Here is a 20762-nt window from a genome sequence, read left to right as displayed (position 1 = left end):
ATATAGGAGTACAAATTTAGTAAGTGTGTGCAGGCATGTGATTATATCTGTTAGGTGTAATCGAGGAGAAGGTGGTACGGAACAAAGAGGTTTTGAAAGCTGGAATGAAGAAAAAAAAAGGTATACTATCAGATTACAGTTACAGACAGAGAAAGGTTTCTACATTCTCATGTGAGATAAAAGGTGTATAAACATCTGAGCTAACAATCCTTTTGCAGCTTTTACCAAATAGATGAAGTGGAAGGCAAGTGTAATTAACAGAAAACAATGACTTCTGGACATTTGTTTACCGCCTTCCAAAATGTCGCTTCTGGATTATCATTGTCTTTGCTTCTGATTATTGGTGCATATATGAGTGTGTGGTGTGTGTGTGTGTGTGTGTGTGTGTGTGTGTGTGTGTGTGTGTGTGTGTGTGTGTGTGTGTGTGTGTGTGTGTGTGTGTGTATGTGTGTGAGCTCATGTGTATGGATTACATTAATTTCATCAACTGTTTAAAATGTCATACCCGTTTTTTACCAGCATTTCAGATAAAAATGACAAAAGTTATAAAAAAATGCCAATAGGTGGTTGAGGGAGATAGAGCTATAGCAGGGAGTAGGATTTTGTTTTTTCTCACAGTAGTATACTAGTATGATGCAAGACCTGGCAATAGGAAAGGAGGAGGCTGTCTATTACTTCACAAAAGCCATCTTAAGCCCATCGTGCTAGCTGAAGCCAGTCCTGCAACAGATGCAGATCCCAGCTGTATGTTCTCCTCCATCTCTTTCCAAATTCACATCTCTGAAATAGTCTGTGCTAGCAACCTCAGTAAGAAAGGACTCTGCAGCAAAAACAAACATCTGATTATCCTGGGGAATTTTAACATAACTTCTTAGGTCTCTTCTCAGACTTCATTTCTAAATTTCTAGCCAACAAAGACCTCTTAACCTTAATCACAGAACTCACCCAATCTGCTTATGAACAGATCTTGACCCACTACCCATCAGCTCTCTCAAATATTTCCATCCCCTCCCACCTTCAGTTATCACTCACCAATCATCTTTCAGATACGCAATCTGACTCTAAGATCTCCACCTAAATTGATCTCCATCAGACCCAGTTCACACAAAGTATCACCTAGGTTAAAAGCAATAAGACAGCCCTTAACTTGTTGATGATACTGATCTTTCCAGAATCTAGCATAGCAGCTACAACCTTAGCTCAAGTACTCCTCCAACTCCAGAACAAATTCTTCCCCCGTGGTAAAATGCCTTTTTAAACAAGAACAGACCCCATGGCTCACCAAAGAGCTTAAATCTGTTCTCAAGGGAAGGGATGAAGCCTGGCAGTCATGGAACTCCTGACAGCCATGCTATCTTTACCAAACTCTGGAACTTGGCTAAACAATCCATACAGAGGCAGAAAGCAAACCATCTCAAAAACAAGAAGCTTTCTCTCTTAAAAAAACCCAAAAGCCTTCTGGCATGAGGTTAGTCTGCTCAGTAGACAAACATCTTTTGACAACAAATACTCTCCAAACCTATTGCAGGCTGTTCAAGTACCACTCACCTGCTTTGACCTGGTCAGAGAGCTAAGGCCCCCCCCCCAAACTATCAGCAGCAGCATCTACACTCCCATCTACTCTGTTTCAGAGCCTCCTCTCTTCACCCCCATCAAACAATCCCACTTAAACAAATCACTGTCATATTGAAGCCATGTCCACAAACACTCTGCCCCAAGTTCAGGCCACATCTTTCCCTGATTTATCTGTCACTGCAGGGGATTTCTAACCTGCCCTCTTCAAGTCACCTTTAACCTATGTCTGATGCAAAATGTACCAAACATCTGGAAAACAACACTCATTACCCCTCTGTCCAAACAACCTAAACCTCCAAATACCTCGTACTGTTGTCCTATTTCCATCCTTCTCACTCTTGGCAAAGTGCTAGGAAAAATTGCTTATATCCAACTGTCTGGCTACATTCAACAATACCATCTCCTTACCCTAAATAGCATGGGTTCTGCACAGGTCAGAGGACAATGATGACACTTTGGTGTCTAACTAACAACATTTTCCTCAGTATGGAAAAAGGTAACTTGACGGGGGTAATATTCATTGACCTCATGTAAGCCTTTGACATTATCAACCACCAACTCCTCCTCCTTGTGTCTCTTCAAAACACTGGCATTAGTAACACATCAATCACCTGGTTCCAAAATATCTTGTCAAACAGATTCTTTACAGTTAAATTAGGCTTTTCCTTCTGTTAACCCACACCTCTTTCAATGGGAGTACCCCAAGAATGTCCTTACATTCACTGCTGCAGTATTCTTAACATATGGGATTCCCTGCCATGGAAGCTCAATGTCCGGCCAGTCTACCAAAGCCTACTGTTGCTTTAAGGTACGCCGAACGTCACCCAAACACTCCTCGCATAGTGTATGGCATAAAGGTGACGTTCAGGCATACCATCCTCAGATCTTCTTTGCCACCAGTCTGAATGCTTCTTCTAACCATCGGCCTGTTTGCCTATGTCTGTTTTCTGCCAGTTCTGATTGCATTTTTATTCTTTGGTGTACACCTATGCCTGTTTAGTGGAGTGAGCAGTTGCAGTTTTTTCTTTGCTTTTTTGTGCTGTTAGGGGATAATGTCATCCAGGAAGTGTAAATGCCATTGCAGGAGAGAGAGATTTCTCATAAAGGCAGACATGATAAGTGTCTTTATTGCCTAGGAGCTTCTCATAACCATACGTCTTGTGAGATTTGTCAGGTGTGTGTCCTGAAAACCCTATGTATTAAGCTTTTTTCCCTTTTCTTGTATCTGAAGAACCAGAATCTTAAGCTTCTTGCTAAAGATACAATGGAAGAAACTTCCTGCCCCGAGAGTCAGCCGTTAGTGAAGAAGAAGGTGAAAAAGGTAAGACTGGAATCTTCCACTGTCCAGCCTCTGCCGGGTGTTTCTCCCGAGGTCATTATGAACCCAGAGGCTCGCCAGACTGTGTTGTTGGATTTCTCTGCCATGACCTGGTTAGAGGCAGGTGAGGATCTGGCTGGCAGCACATCTGATGAAGCTTTGCAGACATCAATTTCAAACATTCAGAGGGAACCATGGTTGATTGTTTCTGAGGGTCTTAGTGGGGTTTTGCAGATTCTAGTTAGGGAAGAAGTTCCTGCTATGGTTATTGGCTGCCTTCCTGGGTCAGAGCCTTCTTGGTTTTATAGGGCAGACATTCCCTTAAAAAAGAAACAAAAAACTAAACATGCTTCGTCTGCTCCTAGGAATCCACAAAGTGAGTGGCGGGCCTTTACTCAGGGTGTTATTTAATGCTTTAATGTCTTAAGGCCTCCTCAGAGGGTTTCTGTTCCTGCTCCTCCTTGGTCCTCTACTCCCCTTAAAAGGCTTAGAAAACAGTAGTCTTCTGAGGAAGAGTTGAACTCTGATGAAGAATCCCTGACTTATTCTACTCAAATTCCTTCTCCTTTGGACTACAGGTCAAAGGAGGAGGAATCTAGTACTCCTGATACTCCTTTTGAGGAGATTTCCTTTGGGGGCACACGCTGTAGGATGATGGAATTTTTTTTTAAGTGGGATTGTGTTCAGGTCTTTGATTTACATAAGAGGTACTGTGTGTTACTGCAGATGGAATCTCCTAAACCTGCAGCTATACCTCCTGTTTTGGATGCCTTGCTTGATGCTTTCCCCAGTGCTTCTAAAGCATCTGATTCTCTCCTCCCTGCTCCAAAGAAGCCTGATAGGTTCTATAGGGTGCCTGAGAATTATAACTTTTTGTATAAATGGCCTGCTGCTGAACCCTCTATGGTGTCTGTAGCCTCTGATAAGCCATCTCAATTGCTTCCTTCACCCAAGTTACTGCCTTCTGACAAGGACAGCAGAACCAGGGGAAGGAAGGCTGGGTAAGAAGGTTTACACTTCTGCTACCCTAGCTTTTGAGGCTATTAATTATCAGACCCATATATCTAGGTATGTGTTGGCTCTTCTTTCTCAGGCCTGTCAGCTTATTTCTGATCTTCCAGACTCTGAGAGTAAAACTTCTGCTCTTTCCTTGTTAGGGACTTCCTGTCATGTGGATTGTCATTCCATCAAATGTAGTTATGCAGCAGATGCCTCTTCTAGGGCTGCTGCTTTAGGTTCAGTAATGAGGAGGTTTTCTTGGCTTTGGGTTCAACCTTTATCTGATGATATTAAGGCCAAGTTGATGGATGCTGCTCTGAATAATAAACTTTTGTTTGGGGAAGCATCTGCGGGTTTGTTTAAGTCTCTTCAGGATAAGGGAAAGGCCTTACAGGAGCTTAAACGTGTTTGTTTCTCCTGTGCTTAAATTTCAGAGACACTACCCTTCTAAGCCCACCTTTGTTCATAGGCAATCTTGCCCTTCTGCTAGAGGTAGAAAGGGTGGCAAACAGGCTACTCCTGCTAAGGCCACTCAGTCTTCAGGGATTCAGAAGCCTTCCTTTCCAGACAAACCATATGCTGTATGACTTTCCATCTCTTCCCAGCCACAATTCTTTCTCTTTCTCTTTCTCTTCCTGTTTCGCTTCAGATCACATAGCATTCTTGGGTTCTGTCAATCATTCATCAAGGATACTTTCTGGTGTGGGAATCCCAGCCTCCTTTTTATGGACATTCCTCAGCCTCCTCAGGACCAACTTGCTTTTTTCCCTGAGGTTCTTTGAGACCTCTTGTCTCAGGGTACTTTTCAAGAGGTGCCTGGGTCCCAAAGGGGGAAGGGGGTTTTACTCAATATTTCTAGTGCCCAGAAAGGAGGGCACATCTGTCTCATCTAAACCCTTTTCTGAAAGTGCCTTCCTTCGGATGTTGTTCCTTCAGACTCTGTTTCCTCTCTTGCTCCCTCAGGCCTTTATGGTGTCTCTGGATCTCAAGGATGCTTATCTCCACATTCCAATCCATCCTCTTTTCCAGAACTTTTGACATTTTTCTGTTGTTTCCTGGCATTTTCAGTTCTCTGTTTTGCCCTTTGGCCTTTCTACTGTCCCAAGGGTGTTCACCAAATGCCTTGCTCCTGTGATCACTTTTTGCAGGCTTCAAGGGATCCAAATATTTCCTTTCTTGGATGACCTGCTGACTCAGGCATCCTCTCCAGAGATCCTTTTGCAAAATCTTAATTTTGCCATTTCCCTTCTTCCCAGCCTGGGGTTCACAACAAACTTCAAGAAGTCTTCCCTGACTCCTCAGGATCATGTCTTTCTGGTTGCAGGGTTCATTCGGTGCTAGTGTTAGCATCCCTGCTTCCTCCAAAGGCCTTAACTCTCATTTATTTCTTTCACACTCTTCTTCCTCTGGCTTCCATTACCACCAGGGGGTTTCTGAGAGCTCTAGGTTTCATGCCTTCCACCATTCCGATGCTCCCTCTGGCCAAACTCCATATGAGGAAATTCCAGTAGTTTCTGCAGTCAGTGTGGCTTCAATATGCACATCATCTAGACTTTGTAGTTCCTCTTCTTTCTTGTGTCATGAAGGGACTTCACTGGGTGGATTCAGCAGCTGTCTCTGAATCCAGGGCTTTCTTTTCATCCTCCTCTTCCCTCTCAGGAACTGTTCACAGACGTTTTCAGATGTGTGATGGGAAGCAGCATTTGGCTCCCTAAAGGTACAGGGGGCACGGTCGCCTCATCAGCAGAAGGAGCATATCAGTGTCAAAGAGATGAGAGCTCTTATTCTGGCTCTTCAGGCCTTTCATCCTCTTTTCTCTCCAGGGCCTCTCACATTATTCACAGACAATACCATAGTAAGGTGGTATACCAACAAACAGGGATGAACACGGTCTTACCTTCTTTGTCAGTTAGTAGTTCTGGTATGGGATCTTGCTGTCAGGTAACACGTGACTCTTCAGGCAGTTTATATCCCTTTTGAGAAATACATTGTGGCAGACACACTGAGCAGGTCCTTAACTCAATCCCACGACTGGATGCTTCACAGGGATGTGTTTCTGGACATTGTCCACCAGTGGTGTACTCCTCAAGTAGATCTTTTTGCTTCCTCTCTGAACAGACAACTTCCTCTGTTTTGTTCCAGAGTCCCAGATCCTCTGGTGTGTAAGGTAGACACCCTCTCATTTTCTTGGAAGGGGATGTTTCTTTATGCATTCCCTCCCCTTCTTCTTATTCCAAAAGTCATGTTCAAGAATCAATATGATGCTCCCAAAAATCTTGTTGGTGACTTCCTTTTGGCCGTGACAACACTGGTTTCCTCTGCTGTTGTGTCTAGTCAAGGGCAGTCATCACAAGTTACCTCACAGAGTGTCTCTACTCACAGAAGAAAAGGGATCTCTCATTCATCCCCACCAGTCCATGCTTCAGCTGACACTGTGGGTGATAGGATTTTGATACCTCATAGACACCTCTTTTTTCTGAGGATGCGCTGTAGATACTGCAGCAGGCCAGGAAATCTACTACTAGGAAATTCTACTTATCCAAATGGAAGAGGTTTTCTATTTGGTGTCTCTGTCATAACCTGGACCCACTTACTGTGGATGTTCCTTTGGTTCTCTCTTATTTGTCAGTCTAACCTGGTCCACAAATGTCAAAATAAATAAATTAATAAATAGTGTGTGTTGCTCAATGCTGGTTTGGCCTATTCTTCTATTAAGGCCCACTGATCAGCTATTTCTGCTTGTCTGCCTTTAATTCCTCCTTTAGCTTCTAAATTTGAAACTAAACAATTTCTTAACAGCATCCTTACAAGCTTTTTTCCCCTTCCCTAGGATCTTAATTTTGTTTTGGAGAAGTTGACTTAGGCTCCTTTTGAGCCTGCTGGTTTAACTTCCATGCAAAATTGTTCTTGGAAGACTGTTCTTTTGTTAGCTATTACTTCTGCCAGACGGGAATTTGAATTACAGGTCCTTATTGCTTCCCCTCTCCTTTTTTGATAGGTTCATAGGTAGGTACTAGGCTATTTGCCCAAAGGCATTTATAAGCCTAGCCAGAGTGTGTCGGCTTTCGCTGCCCCATTGATTAATTAACTGATCCTCTGTCAAGCAGAGCCAATGAAGTGATCCCAGGGGTATATTTTCTCTTACCCATCCACTCGTCAAGGTTTCTCTTGAAGAGTGTTAGTGAGGGGCTCTGCCTAATGTAGTTTGGAATTTTCTTTCAAAGCATGGGGAGTCTCTGTGACAGGAATGTATCCCTCCAGCATGTTCTATTTATTGTTGTGGTGAGGTTTAACTCAGTAGAGCGTGTGGCTTGCAGTGACTTGGATTTCTTTAGGTGGAGCATGTCCATCAATTCTGAGTTGGACATGGCTTTGTAAGTCAGGCAGAGATCACCTCTGAGTAAGCGATATGCCACTGATTACAGCCGGAGTTTTTTCAGTCAGGCTGCATAGGACATATGTTTGAGGCCAGTAATACTCTTGGTGAGGTGCTTTTGTGGTCTTTCCAGCTGTTGGAAGCGTCTTGTGAGGTACATCCCAAATTGGGCATTGTACTCTGTGATGGGCCTGATGAGTGACAAGTAGAGGGCCACTATAACCTCTTTATTTTTAGATGCGAACCCTTTAGTAATTAGATGGGCCACATAGAAGGATTTCCTAACTACTTTGGCAATATGGCATCCTGCCCTCATGATATTTCATGAAGGCAGGGTGTCCTTGCATACTAATCCTTCTTTTAAACCTAAGGTGGTTAATGACTTGCCACTTACTCAGTCTATTAATTTTCTTACTCTTTTCCCCTCTCCACAATCTGACATTGAGAGGGTGCTGCATACTTTGGACGTGCATAGACAACTCAGATTTTATTTGGATAAGACTAAGGCTATTAGAATATCTTATCAGTTGTTTCTTTCTTTCATCCTAGGTCTTTAGGATTAGCTGTATCCAAGCAAACTATTTCTTCTTGGATTTCAAAGGCTGTTTATTTTTGTTACACCTTTCATGGCAAGAGCCTTCCTTCTTCTGTAAAGACTCATTCTACTAGAGCTGTGGCTTCTTCTGGTGCTTCTTTCAAAGGCTTAGACACTAGTTCTATTCTTGAAGCCCTACCTGGACTTCTGTGCATACTCTTACCAAACACAAGTTGGATGGTATCTCCAGAGCTAAAGCTGGTTTTGCTACAGCCATTATTTATGGCTTATTAGAGGGCTCTGCTGCTTCTTCCTCCTCCCAAGTTTCTTCTTGAGCTTTGGCACTCTTCCATAAGTTAGAAATACTGCAGCGGTGAATGTAAGGACATCTGCTCTTCTCTTCTCTGTTTTCATTAACAAAGTATCTTGTGACTTTCCTAGTCTACTGCTCATCCCCTACACTGATTACACGGTTCTCTTTGCAGCCAGCAACAAACCCTCTACAAAAAGTATGCGATTTAGCACCACCTAAAAACTTTAAAAAATCACCAGTTACTCAGTATCACCACTCTTTGTGGCACACCAATAGAAACACCCAACTCCTTCAAATACCTTGGCTTATGGCGAGATAAGTCACTAACAATCAGTGCCCATAGGGTAAAAAAAAACTGAGGGCAAACGTTAACTCATTTCTCTTGTGGGCAGGAAAATCTCACCCTACCTATCCAAACCAGCCAAGACAACTACAGGCAAAGTAGTTCTTCTGGCCCAACTTGAATATGGACTCCCCATAAAAGCTATAGCCTCTAAGAAAAACTCGTTCACACTGCATATTATTGAAAATAGAATCTGTCATTTCATCACTAACCCACCCTCAAATGAGCACCACTGACTTACCCCAGTGTAGCACAGAGTAGATCTACTGTTAGGCTCTCTCATTTTCAAACTTCTCCAACCTAACACATTTCTCCCAAACAACCTCTCACTCCAACACCCACAAACCAGACCAGTCTGTACCACCCACGCTTTCTCCATTCATTCTCCTAAAATATGGGAATCCTTCCCCAACCAACTAAAGGGACTTTAATCCCCCTTCCCCACCTACAGAGCTGAAATTAAAAAATTCCTGCACACCAAATCATATTGTACTCGCCACACAGTAGGCCGTGTCAGATAAAGGCCTCTCAATTGTCTCACACTCTGTCAACTACTAACACCCCCCCCAATTCCCCCACCATCATCTGCCCTGACTCTCATTACCCCACAGCATTTCCACCATGATACAAACCTGATATATCATCATATGAATTATAAATATGCACTGTATCTATTTATTGCTCCAATTTTTGTTATATATTGTTACTTTCTGTTCTGTTTTAATATGTAGAGCTTGCTGCCTCTCTGTTAGCTTTTTTCTTTATGAATTATTTCACCTGGGCAGTACCTGCAAATGGTCAGTTGTTGTCAGTGTACAACCCCAGTAAACAGATGTAAAATAAAATAACATAAAATATGTATATTAGTATTTCAGGTATATACCAAAATGTAAGATGATAGCTCTGTATTGAAGATGTTCAAACTATAGGTTTTGCAGGGGGCTTCACTCTTCTCTACCACATTTATACATACTCGAAGAGGCTTAAAAAGACCCCAGTTTTTGCCGTTACATATTTGTTAAAATGTAAGACCATAAAATTATGACTAGAACCCAGTGTGTTTCTATACAATGAATTTTTTTATGCTGTCATCCATATCAAAGTTGCAAAAATACAGGAATAAAATGTTAACTGTTTACTGTAGCCAGTATTCTGTCTTTCACATTTGCTTTTTATATTTTTGAGAAACACTGACTTCATTCTGCATAAATGTAATGATTTTCTTTTATTATTATTTGTATTTTTTTTTAGGAAAATCGCCTCATCTCTTTTCGCACAACCTGCTAGAACTTTGTGCTAAAAAGGAATCGAGATCCATGATTCATATACCAACACACAGACTGCTGCATAAGTAATTGATTTTCTAATTTGTATAATGAGTAGTTTTAATCATCTCCAGGATCCCTTTCAGATGGTATTTACTAAAGCAGCTACAGAAGAAACAGTTCACTGGTTCTTCATTGCAAGAAGACCTGGGTTTATACCGCATCCTCTGAAGTTGGCCCTTGTAGTAAGAGAGCAAGAGCTGTACTTTACAGCCTACAGAGGGTGTAATACTTAATCTCTCTGAAAAAGAAATGTTTGTAATATTTAGCATCACTGTTTGATTAACATGATGTGCTATTCCTGATTCGTAATGATATCTCATAAGGTGTGTGTTGTCATACCTAAAACAGTACAGCATAGGCTACATTAAGTGTTAGGAAATTATTATTTAGACTGTTTTGACTTGTATTTTTTTGTTTATGCCACTATTTGTAAAATGTGTCTTGCGATGTCTTCATATAAGGATTAAGCTCAGATTAAACATGTGACTGCTTAGTGCAAATGCCGTAAAAAAGTATTATCTTCAGGTAATTAAGATTAAGATTCCTTTATTGTCATTGCACACGGTACAACAAACTTTGTAGCAATCCTAAAGGTGTATTCACATATAATGAAAATTAAATAGAAAAGGACAATACAATACAATAGAGCAGCTGAGTTATTGCACTCGGGTATATTGCACATGTGGAACTGAGAGCGCAGTTAATAATATTAAAAAATGAAATAGGGTGCAAAAGAATGTAAACGTACTTTGTAGTGCAAGAGTGACTGCTGTTTGTGCTGGTCAGAGTCAGTCAGTGTAAGTGTTTGGGATTGTTCAGCTCTCTTATTGCTCTGGTGTAGAAGCTGTTCTTAAATCTGTTTTTCCATGATGGGATGAACCCAAACTGTCTTCCAGAGGGCAGCAACTCAAACAGGTAATATCCTGGGTGAGAAGGGTCTTTCAGGATGTTAGCTGTCCTGCTGAGGCAGTGAGAGCTGAAAGGTTCCTCCAAAGAGGGCAGTGTAAAGCCATTGATTTTCTGGGCAGAGTTTATAATCCTCTGAAGGGCTTTTCCTGCCTGCCACTGAGCTGCTGGCATACCACGTAGAGATGCAGTATGACAGCACACATTCAATGAAGCAGAGGTAAAAAGACAAAAGCCGCTTCACCTGCAAGTTGTTTTTCCTGAGGATCCTCAGGAAGTAGAGTCTCTGCTGTGCCTTCTTGACTGCCCCTGTGGTGTTTGTGGACCAGAAGAGCTCTTCTGCAATGTGTATACCCAGAAACTTGAAGGCAGAAACCTTTTCCACACAGTCTCCATTGATGTATATTGGGGTTGTGGTCTGTGTTGTGCCTCCAGAAGTCTAGTATGAGTTCTTTTATTTTGGTAGAGTTTAGAGCAAGGTTGTTCTTCGTGCACATGTTGTCAGTTTTTGAACTTCATCCTTGTAGGCTGTCTCATCTCCTCCTGAGATGAGTCCAACCACTGTCATGTTGTCCGTGAACTTAATGATGGTGTTGGTAGAATAGGAAGGGACACAGTCGTGGGTGTAGAGATTATACAGAAGGGGGCTCAGCACACAGCCTTTTGGAACTCCAGTGTTGATTGTGAGGGTGGAGGAGAGGTAGGGACCTAATCTCTAACCATCTGAGGGCAGTTAGCCAGAAAGTCTTTGATCCTGTGGCAAGCAGGTTGTAAAAGTCCTAAGCCAGCGAGTGTGTCCGGAATAACTGTGTTGAAAGCTGAGCTAAAGCCTACAAAGAGCATCCTCACATAGCTTACCCTGCTGCTCAAGATAGAAAAGTGCAGTGTGTAAGGCTGTTGAGATGGCATCTTCTGTAGACCTATTTGCTCTGTAAACATACTGGTGTGGGTCAATGGTAATTAAAATGCTGTCTTTGATATTTCACAGGATGGGTTGTTCAAAGCACTTCATAATGACTGGAGTAAGGACCATTGGATGGTAATTGTTGAGACTGCTGATGACAGGTCTCTTTGGCAGTGGAATGATCATGGTAGACTTCAGGCAGGATGGAATGTTGGACTTAGAGACAGGTTGAAGATCTTTGTAAAGACCTCAGAGAGCTGATCCACACATACTTTCAGCACCTGTCCTGTCACTCCATCAGGGCTAGCAGCCTTTCTTGGATTGATGACTCTGAGCACACGCCTCAGTCATGCTCTTGCACTGTGAAGGTATGGTTGTAGGAGGTTACTGAAGGTTACATGAGACTGCTGAGGCCTAGATGTGACTGTCTCTGCTATTTCCACCTCAAAACAAGCAAAGAAATAATTAAGTTTGTCTGCCATTGAGGCATCCACATCCACAGCCTTATGGTTAGTGATGTACTGGATGCCTTTCCATAGTCGCTATGGATCACTGTTGGTGAAGTGGTCCTCAGTCTTCCTTTTATAGGCTGCTTTAGCCTCTCTGATGGCTCTCTTTAGGGTGTCTCTAACCATGCTGTAAAGGGCTGAGTTGCCAGAACTGAAGACTGCATTGTGGTGCTTGAGGAGAGAGCTGACCTCCTTCGTCATCCAGGGCTTCTAGTTGGGGTACACACAGATATGTTTGCTGGGAGTGACATTATTAACTACAGTTGATGTGCACACTTCCAAGTCATGGTCCTCAAAAATGTCCCAGTTAATTATTTCAAAGCAATCCTGTAGCTTCAGGAATGCTCCTTCAGGGCATGTTTTAACAATCTTTGTAGTAATTTGAACATTTCTCCCGAGGTGAGTGTATGCTGAGTTCAGGAGTATGGATAAATGATCTGACTGGCCTTTGTGAGGCAGGTGTTTTGTCATGTAGCCATCCTTGATATTTGAGTAGGCCTTGTCCAGTGTGTTTTTCCTACTGGTTACTGATTTGATGTGTTGATGAATTTTAGGGAGAACTGTCTTTAAGTCCATTTGGTTGAAATCACCAGCTATGATATGAGTGGCTTTGGGATGGGTGTTTTGCTGCAAGTTAATGGTGCCAAACAGGTAGCCTAGAGATGTGCTAGTGTTAGCATCTGGTGGACTATAAACAGCTGTAACTATAATAGCCGTAAGTTCCCATGGTAGATAAAAGGGCCTGCATTTCATTGTCAGGTACTCCAGAGCAGGAGAGCAGTGAGTGTCTATGATCTTTGTATTGGTACACCAGCTGTTATGTACATAGATGCAAAGCCCCCCACCTTTGCTCTTACTGGAGTCTTAGTTCCTGTACCAGTGAAATGCTGTGCGGCCTGCTAGCTCGATGGCTATGTCTGGTACACATGAGCGTAACCACGTCTCTGTAAGTCATAAAATGCAACAGTCTCTTATGAGTTTGTTCTCAGAGATCTGTAGGTGTAATTCATTCATTTTGTTTGTGATGGATCTGGGGTTGGCAAGAAATATGCTGGGAAGAAGTGATTTGTATGGATATTTCCTTAACCTAATGAGTAGGCCAGATCAGCGTCAGCATTTGTGCTTCCTATGTCCTCTGTGTCTTCTCCATCTCCGTTGCTTGCCTAAACTGACAACTATTGATGGAGAACCCAATGTCCTTGCTTTCTCCTCTGGTATGTTGTCTGAGTGCAGGAATTCACTCATAATGGCGTGGTTGTGCTGAAATCCAATTTTAAGAAGATCTTGGTGACTGTACTTAGGATTCGCCTGTCTGAACTTAATGATGAACATATATGTAATCGAAAACACACATAACAAGCACTGAAAGGGAAAATGTTGAGCCCCCTGTGTCTGTGCGCAACGCCATTACTGTATGTAATCTGGTTTGTATTTAACATATATAATGCTGAATGACGTTTCAAAAACTAAACCTACTTTTCAGTGTTATTTTTGTCTAGGTCAAGAAATTCAGAAATGTCACTCTGCTAACTAATCTGCAGCGCTCCCCTTTTCCGGCTGCAAAATTACCATCACTAGCATTTTTGTATGATTGTGTTAACCATACTGTTGTGCTATTCAGATATTTGGAGTGACCATGCTGCAGGTCTGATGTGGGGTGCTGCTTCTCATCAGAATTCTTTGACACCTTGTGCAGACCACTAAAACATCCTGAAACTGTAGTAGACCTCAGTACTAAATCTTGTTCTTGCCAGCCCATTTTTAGTGATTCAGCACACTTTCAGTGTTTGTGAGGCTATATTATGTTTCCTTTCTTTTGCAACAAATGGTCACCTTCACTAACTGCCCCCATCTAAAGTGCATGTTCCTACATTCCCAGTGCCTGTACTTGGGCTGTGTACAGTAGTCTGACAGATCAGTAATTCTTCACTCAGTAGTTGGACCATCCTTGAGGCAGTGTTTATTTTCTTCATTTTATTGACGTTTACTGGAAAAGTCTGAGTGGGCAATAACCCGTTTTTAGCAGAGGCTTGAAGAGAAAAGCTCCAGCATATTACATTAAAGCAAAACAACAGAATAAAGAAAATATAAACGTTTTATATTGATTGTCATTTTTACAAGTGCAATGTAAAAGAGCAGTTATAAAGTTTTTTTTATAAGTATAAAACAGAGTAACCAAATAAATAAGAAGATTGTCAGAGAGAGAGAGAGTTGGAAGCAAAGTGAGAGAAGAAGGGAAATACATGAATTCAAAGACATAAAAAGAGTGATTAGTTGGGAGGAAAAAGGATTTTTAATAAGTGTGTAAGGGATGAGGGAGAGATGAGGAAGAGCAAAAACTGGTGAGTAAAGAAAGGAATATCTGTAAGGGAAGACAAATTATGTATATAAAGTTAATAGATATCTACAAATTGCAAATTAGTAATTGAAGGAAATTTATTTTGGTAGCATAGCAAGTGAGTAAGATTTTCAGTTGCGGAACAGGAGATAGTAGTAAGGTAAGGGAGAGTGACAGTAGGTCAAGAAAAGAAATGAAAGGAGAAGATGCAAAATGATGGGTGAAAGAGAAAATGGATTATAAGTGTGTAACATGAGTATGAGTAGATGCAGCAGTTCATTAAGGCTCAGTTATTGAATGACCAATATTACAGGTTACTGAAGTATTTTTGCTTTACTCAGCACACCAATTATTTATGCTGCATCTTGTCAAAGAATGGTCATTTTCTGCAGAAGTCCACTGCACACAAAAAACATTGCAGTGACGCTCTCTCACAACATGTTGCTTGTCCTTTCATTTTCCAAAAGAGGAACCAGCAGAACTCCATTTTTGTGTTGGTGTGGATGTAGAATATTTCCTCTGCTTATACAGACTGTTTGCATGGCATGAAAACATTGGGTCTGCCACGTGTGCCGTCTCATACTCCCCAAGTCATGACTGAAGCATGAAGTAATACTGACTTATTTTTCACAGTATGCTACAAATTTGCATGTAAGGCCCAGTCTGGTTTCTGCCACTCAACATTGCTGAGTAATATGTCTAATGACATCCTGTCACTAATTTCTAATTATACATATTAACTTATTAAGTAACACCAGCATAGCACCAATCAGCCGTATTCTTGTTCATATACCATACATGTATCTCATAAATATTTACCATGGAAACCATGATACTGACCTACTGATCAGTCATTTCTCTATGATGGCACAAGCTAGTTCATGCTAGTTTATTTGTTAGCTTTCTTTTTTCTACTTTATATTACTCTCTCATGTTTTATTATTTATATATAAACTATTTACCACCTATATTTACCAAAGTTGTGTATTCTTGATTGTTATCAATTTCTTGTATTGTTTTTAATGTGTTTTTGTAATAGAGCTTTTCTCTCCGGCCCTACTCTGAAAAAGGGCCACTGGCCCAATCGGACATGCCTGGTAAACAAATGTAACATAAAATAAATAAATTAATAAAACAAATAAATTTGAATGCCTTCCTTGGCAATGTGTACTTTAGAATACTTAGTTATGTTATGCAGAATTCCACTATTACCAGAATCCCTTGTAGTACTACCTTCCCTCCAAACAGATACAATAGGCTCTGCTGTCCTCCCTTCCTAACATTTTTTCCATGTTTAAACTGCAAGCTACTCAGTCCTGTGAGTTAAAACCTATTCTTTGTCTACAGACAAATATTTCCTGAGTCATGATTTAGCTCTTATAAAATAATGATTAAATTTATCAATTGAATTATGTTTTATAATACAGTATATCATTAAAAAAATGAGAGCTTAATACAAAATGCTGAATACTGTATAGCACTGTTAATTGACCTTTCTTTGTTTGAAGACCATCTACATCTGGAAATATATTATTTTATCTCAGTCAGCCCCTGACTGCATGTTTTATATGTACAAATCTGTCTCTTTTTGTTTGTCTGGTTGTGATATACTGTGCTTGCTGTTATCCACTTTTCTAATACTAAATGGTAATTTTGTCACCTTATGGTCATGAATGTTTATGGTTTAACTACATATCTAAAAGCTCAGTCTATATAGCTGCCTGAAGCTGTTTGATAGGAAAGAAACTAGGGTACTTACGTATTATCGCAACCAGATTTTCACGGTAGTACTGGTTGCTTCCCGATATTGTAATCTGACTGTTGATGTTATAATGAAGTTATACAATCTGTTTTCTTTCACACTTAGGGTTGTTTTACTGCAGGGTTATCAACAAAAAAAAAAAAAAACTTTTGTTGACTGTTTATGCATGCACCGGCAGCAAGTAGGAAACCCAGCTTGCTCATCAAAATCAAAGTTTTTCAAGCACTCCTGACTACAATCTGTGACAACATTCCTCCATAAAAAAAAAAAGAATGACCAATCCACATATTTCCTGGTCTAATACCTTCCAAAACCACTGAAGTACAATCAAAGTTTGTCTGAGGATACCAGCAACAACACAAAAACAACCCTGCCTCCAACTTCTCCCCCAGAAACAACCCCGCCAGAATTACCTGTCAACATCATCCACCAAGACAAAAGTTTCCTTTCAAGTCTGTCTACAAAGTTTTAGAAATTGTGTGGGTGCTTTTCCTAGCAGCATTCCTTCCTTACAGTCACATTATTTCTTTCTGTCAGTAAATCAGCCAGCGTGATTGATTGAAGAGAGTGTGTAATGCAAAAAAACAAGAAGCATTTCTTTCTCTCTTCAAATGTAACCCAAACTTTTTAACTTACTAAAGGAAACTAGTCACATATATATTGCAACTGTTTTCTCCCAGCCCCTTCCTTCACCTCCTCTGCACTGCCTACTGAAGAGAGACACAGAGCCCTAATGGTAAGTCCTATTGTAAATAAACATATCCTTACTTAATCTAAAGTCACTATGTCTGTTGAAGCGTATGTAGAAGGGGATGCTGGGATATTACCTTATCTAACCAATAAAACTCTTCTAATAGTTTACCCTTCATAAAAAATCACATCTCCTCCCAGCCCCATTCCCCCCACCATGGTCAGACAGAAGAATAGGAAAATATTCATTCAAATCTTAAATATGGTTTATATCAAATATATAAAAATCTGTCGTGAAAGCTATACGTCCAAAATTGAAAACCTAAAGTGTAGGACTCCAAAAATTGTACTGGTGAACTTCTTTTGATACGAGTCATGGGTAAAGCCCTGCTTCTGCAGCTGATCTTTCATCATGGTCTGCTTCAGGTGATTCAGGTATCACAGATGTGGGGAGTGAACTGGGTGGTTTCATGATTTCTGTCAGAAGACATGACACCTCTCTGCTGGAGTTCTTAACCAATGCCACTGACTGAGTCACACAGTGTTGCAGCAGAAATCCTAGCTGGTGAAATGGCCTGATTTTCTTTAGCCTTCATGTATATACTAGCTGTTGTAGCACATACAAAGTTTAAAACACAGTCCCATTCATCACCATCCTTAAAAGAAAGAGAAAAGACAATAATAATGGTAGATGCTCATGTGTTTTGGATATGCCCTTAAAAAGTCTCCCAAAAAGCATCATGTTTTCTTCTAATCAAAAAGGACCATGTTTTCTTGTAATCAGTGTTAATTTTTCAGCTGCATAGTAAAAACTACATCATACTCTTCTTGAAGTTTTGATACACATGGCCAGACAAACTAAATATATCAGCATGCAAAATATTGTGATAAAAGGTAAGTTGCTTTATTACATTCATACAACTTTCTGACTTATCAGGAACCATGCTTCAAATTGACATCTTTGCACTGAAACACATCCTCTTCCAGTCTCAGATACTGCTCTGAAGTAGATATCAGGTAAATATAGGCATAAAATATTGCCTGCTTCAGGACTTCTGAGACTTGTAATCTCCCTAACCCCAAATATTTATTACTTTGCTTTGTTTATTTATTTATTTATTCAGTTTGTTGATTGGAATAGTCTGACTGAGCTAAAAGCCCATTTTCAGAGGAGGACCAAGGATAAAAGCTCAAAAACAAAATAAAAATAAACATGATACACAATGAACGTCCTCCTGATTTGTGTAATGATTTTGGCCATTGTTTAAAATTATAAGCATCATTTTCCTCATCAAATTCAGCACTGATCTCAGAATTAAAGTCTGTATACAGTTGCCAGTTTAACAGCTACCAGTATCAGGTAGATCCCTGGCTAGTAATGACTACTGAAGCTGTCTTTTGCAACCCAAATTATCAAGTACCTAACACCTTAGCTCTTATAACTGCCATTCAGTGTGGTGTCCACAATGGGCACAGTACCACTTCTGCCCTGGTGATCTTAGCAAACTCTGTCTACTGACTACGTATAGATGAAGGACAGCTCAGAGGGGTGATATTTGTCAACATGAGTAAAGTATGTGACTCAGTCTCCCACTCATTTCTGCTACAACAGCTTCAGTGCCATGGTCTGCACAATCTAGCTGTTTCTTGATTGGCACACTCTTTGTACAATAAGTCAAGAAAAGTTTTTGTGTACCATAACATAATTTACTGTTTTTGGAGCTTTTCTCTTTGGTCTTGCAGCCTGCTCTCTTTCAAGAGGTATCCACAGGTTTCAGACCGCAACGTTCTTCTATAGACCATTTTCATTAACGCTCAGGCCCACTAAAGTACAGTGGTGGATCTAGACCATGGATGGATAGGGGAGATTCTGATGACCAGGCATAAATGTCACTAGTAATTCAGTACTACATAGTTAATTATCTCTTAATACGCTCACCCTTCGCTTCTTTTCCTTTTCTGTGTACTAAGAAATTCACATATAAATCTGTGAACAATTAATTGCAGAAAGCAAGTAAATGTTCTAAAGAAGGTATAAGTGGAATCCATAGCACTTGGTATTAAATTTAGGTGAAGTTGATAATTTATGCTTGGTTTGTTTGCCCTTCACCCTCACTCCTTGCACCATCTGGATGATCTCGTTCTTATGTTTCTTTACCTTGTCTTACTCTTCAGCTTTTTTTCTCCATCCTTTCGACACACTGTCTGTGGACACAGCTGCATTGAAATAACTGAATTAGGCCATGGGTCGTAGTGCGCTAGTCCCCCAGAATGCATGGGGCTCTAGATACTCTAAGGTGCATTTTAGAGATGTTTTCCAACTTTTTTGACCTAGTGATGGCCTGATCAAAAATCTTGTTAAGAAAAGAAGTTCAAACTTATTTTCTTTCAAAGAAGAAATAAGTTGTGTCCAAGGCTTAAAACAAAGAAAAAAAAAGCTGCAGAATGGTTCTGATAATGTTTTGTAAAGTACAAAAGTGCTAAACCATTGCAAGACAGCAATTTAATAAATTAAATGTTTTATCTGTGAATGTCCTTCTGCAGCAGTTTTTAGTTTGTTAGTGTTACACTTTTTTGAGTGCTGTTTTTGTCTTCAAGGCTTAATATGCAAAGCTGAAAAATAGTAATTCCCATTAAACTGAAAAGAGACATTCCTGTAAGGATGCATAAATTATACAGGGCAACAGTGCCTGCCTCTACCTTCACCAAAAAAGGAACATAACAGATAGCCACCTTTTGTGCACCCCTCTGATGTTATATTGGGATGGAAGTAAAAGAACAAATGGCTACAATCGCATATTTTATATTTTTGCTGTCATACCTATAAACAACATACCTTCTGACGCCTACCTTCAAAAGATACCCACCTTGTACCCCTCTGTTGTTAAACTAAGATAAAGGATAAAAGTGAACAAGCAAAATCCCACTTTAACAAATTAAACTTTATGTTGTCAGGTGTGTGTGTGCGTGTGTGTGTGCGTGTGTGTGTGTGTGTGTGTGTGTGTGTGTGTGTGTGTGTGTGTGTGTGTGTGTGTGTGTGTGTGTGTGTGTGTGTGTGTGTGTGCACGTGTGTGTGTACGCGAGTGTGTGTGCATGTGTGTGTGCACGCAAGTGTGTGTGCACGTGTGTGTGTATGAGCGTGTGTGTGCGCACATGTGCGTGTTTGTGTGCATGCACGCGCGTGTGTTTGTGTATAGATATATACAACATGACTCCTTAAGCCATTACCTATATATGTCTGATGCTCATTTATGTATTCCAATTTCCAACTTGTTGTACCTATACAGTACACTGACTTTAGATAAGGTATAGTGACCATCTGTGATAACTTCTGATGTCTGATTCTCCCCAGCCTCCATATAAACTATAGCAACCTTCTGAGTACATCTATTACCAAGGCCAGTTTTAGCTTAAGTGAGACACAGGGCTGAGTATGAAGATGAGGCCCCACTACTAAGTGTGTAGCAAAATTCCCTTATGCTGGAGATTTGGGGATCACCTGTCCCTGGAAGCTATAAGGGTACCTTTAATGTATGCATGTATTTTGTTTCACAGAAACAATAGTCACAGCTTGACAGCTTGTATCCCAGCTCGCCTCACCCAAATAAACATTAGTCCTCCAAAGTTAAAATTACAGAAGCAAACAACAGGGGAAATCATTTATTTACAGACTGTATACATATCCATGACCTACCCATAATATCTGGTTTGACCCTGCCAGGATTAAAAAAAATAATAATAATGTTTATATTAAAATAATCAGAAATACTCAGTCTAGGGATCTAAACCTCTTCTGCAACATCAACAGAATGATATGGAGGGACAGGTGTATCTAGCAGAGGATATAGCTGTTCTGGAACAGACTC

At 40.6% G+C, this 20762-nt stretch overlaps 1 protein-coding gene across 2 annotated transcripts in view; it reads left to right on the top strand.

The window, feature by feature from the left end:
* Positions 1 to 20762, top strand: part of LOC122794052 (mitogen-activated protein kinase kinase kinase kinase 5-like) — a 1947254-nt gene that overhangs the window by 1693621 nt on the left and 232871 nt on the right. For both annotated transcript variants that reach the window (XM_044062187.1, XM_044062182.1), the window contains exon 25: positions 9711 to 9810. In XM_044062187.1, the coding sequence (XP_043918122.1) occupies positions 9711 to 9810 (100 nt within the window). The remainder of the gene's footprint in view (positions 1 to 9710; positions 9811 to 20762) is intronic.

This window comes from Protopterus annectens, chromosome 1.part0, assembly GCF_019279795.1.
Source record: "Protopterus annectens isolate FY-2018-M chromosome 1.part0, PAN1.0, whole genome shotgun sequence".
Taxonomy (NCBI): domain Eukaryota; kingdom Metazoa; phylum Chordata; order Ceratodontiformes; family Protopteridae; genus Protopterus; species Protopterus annectens.
This window is presented reverse-complemented; position numbering and strand designations above follow the sequence as displayed.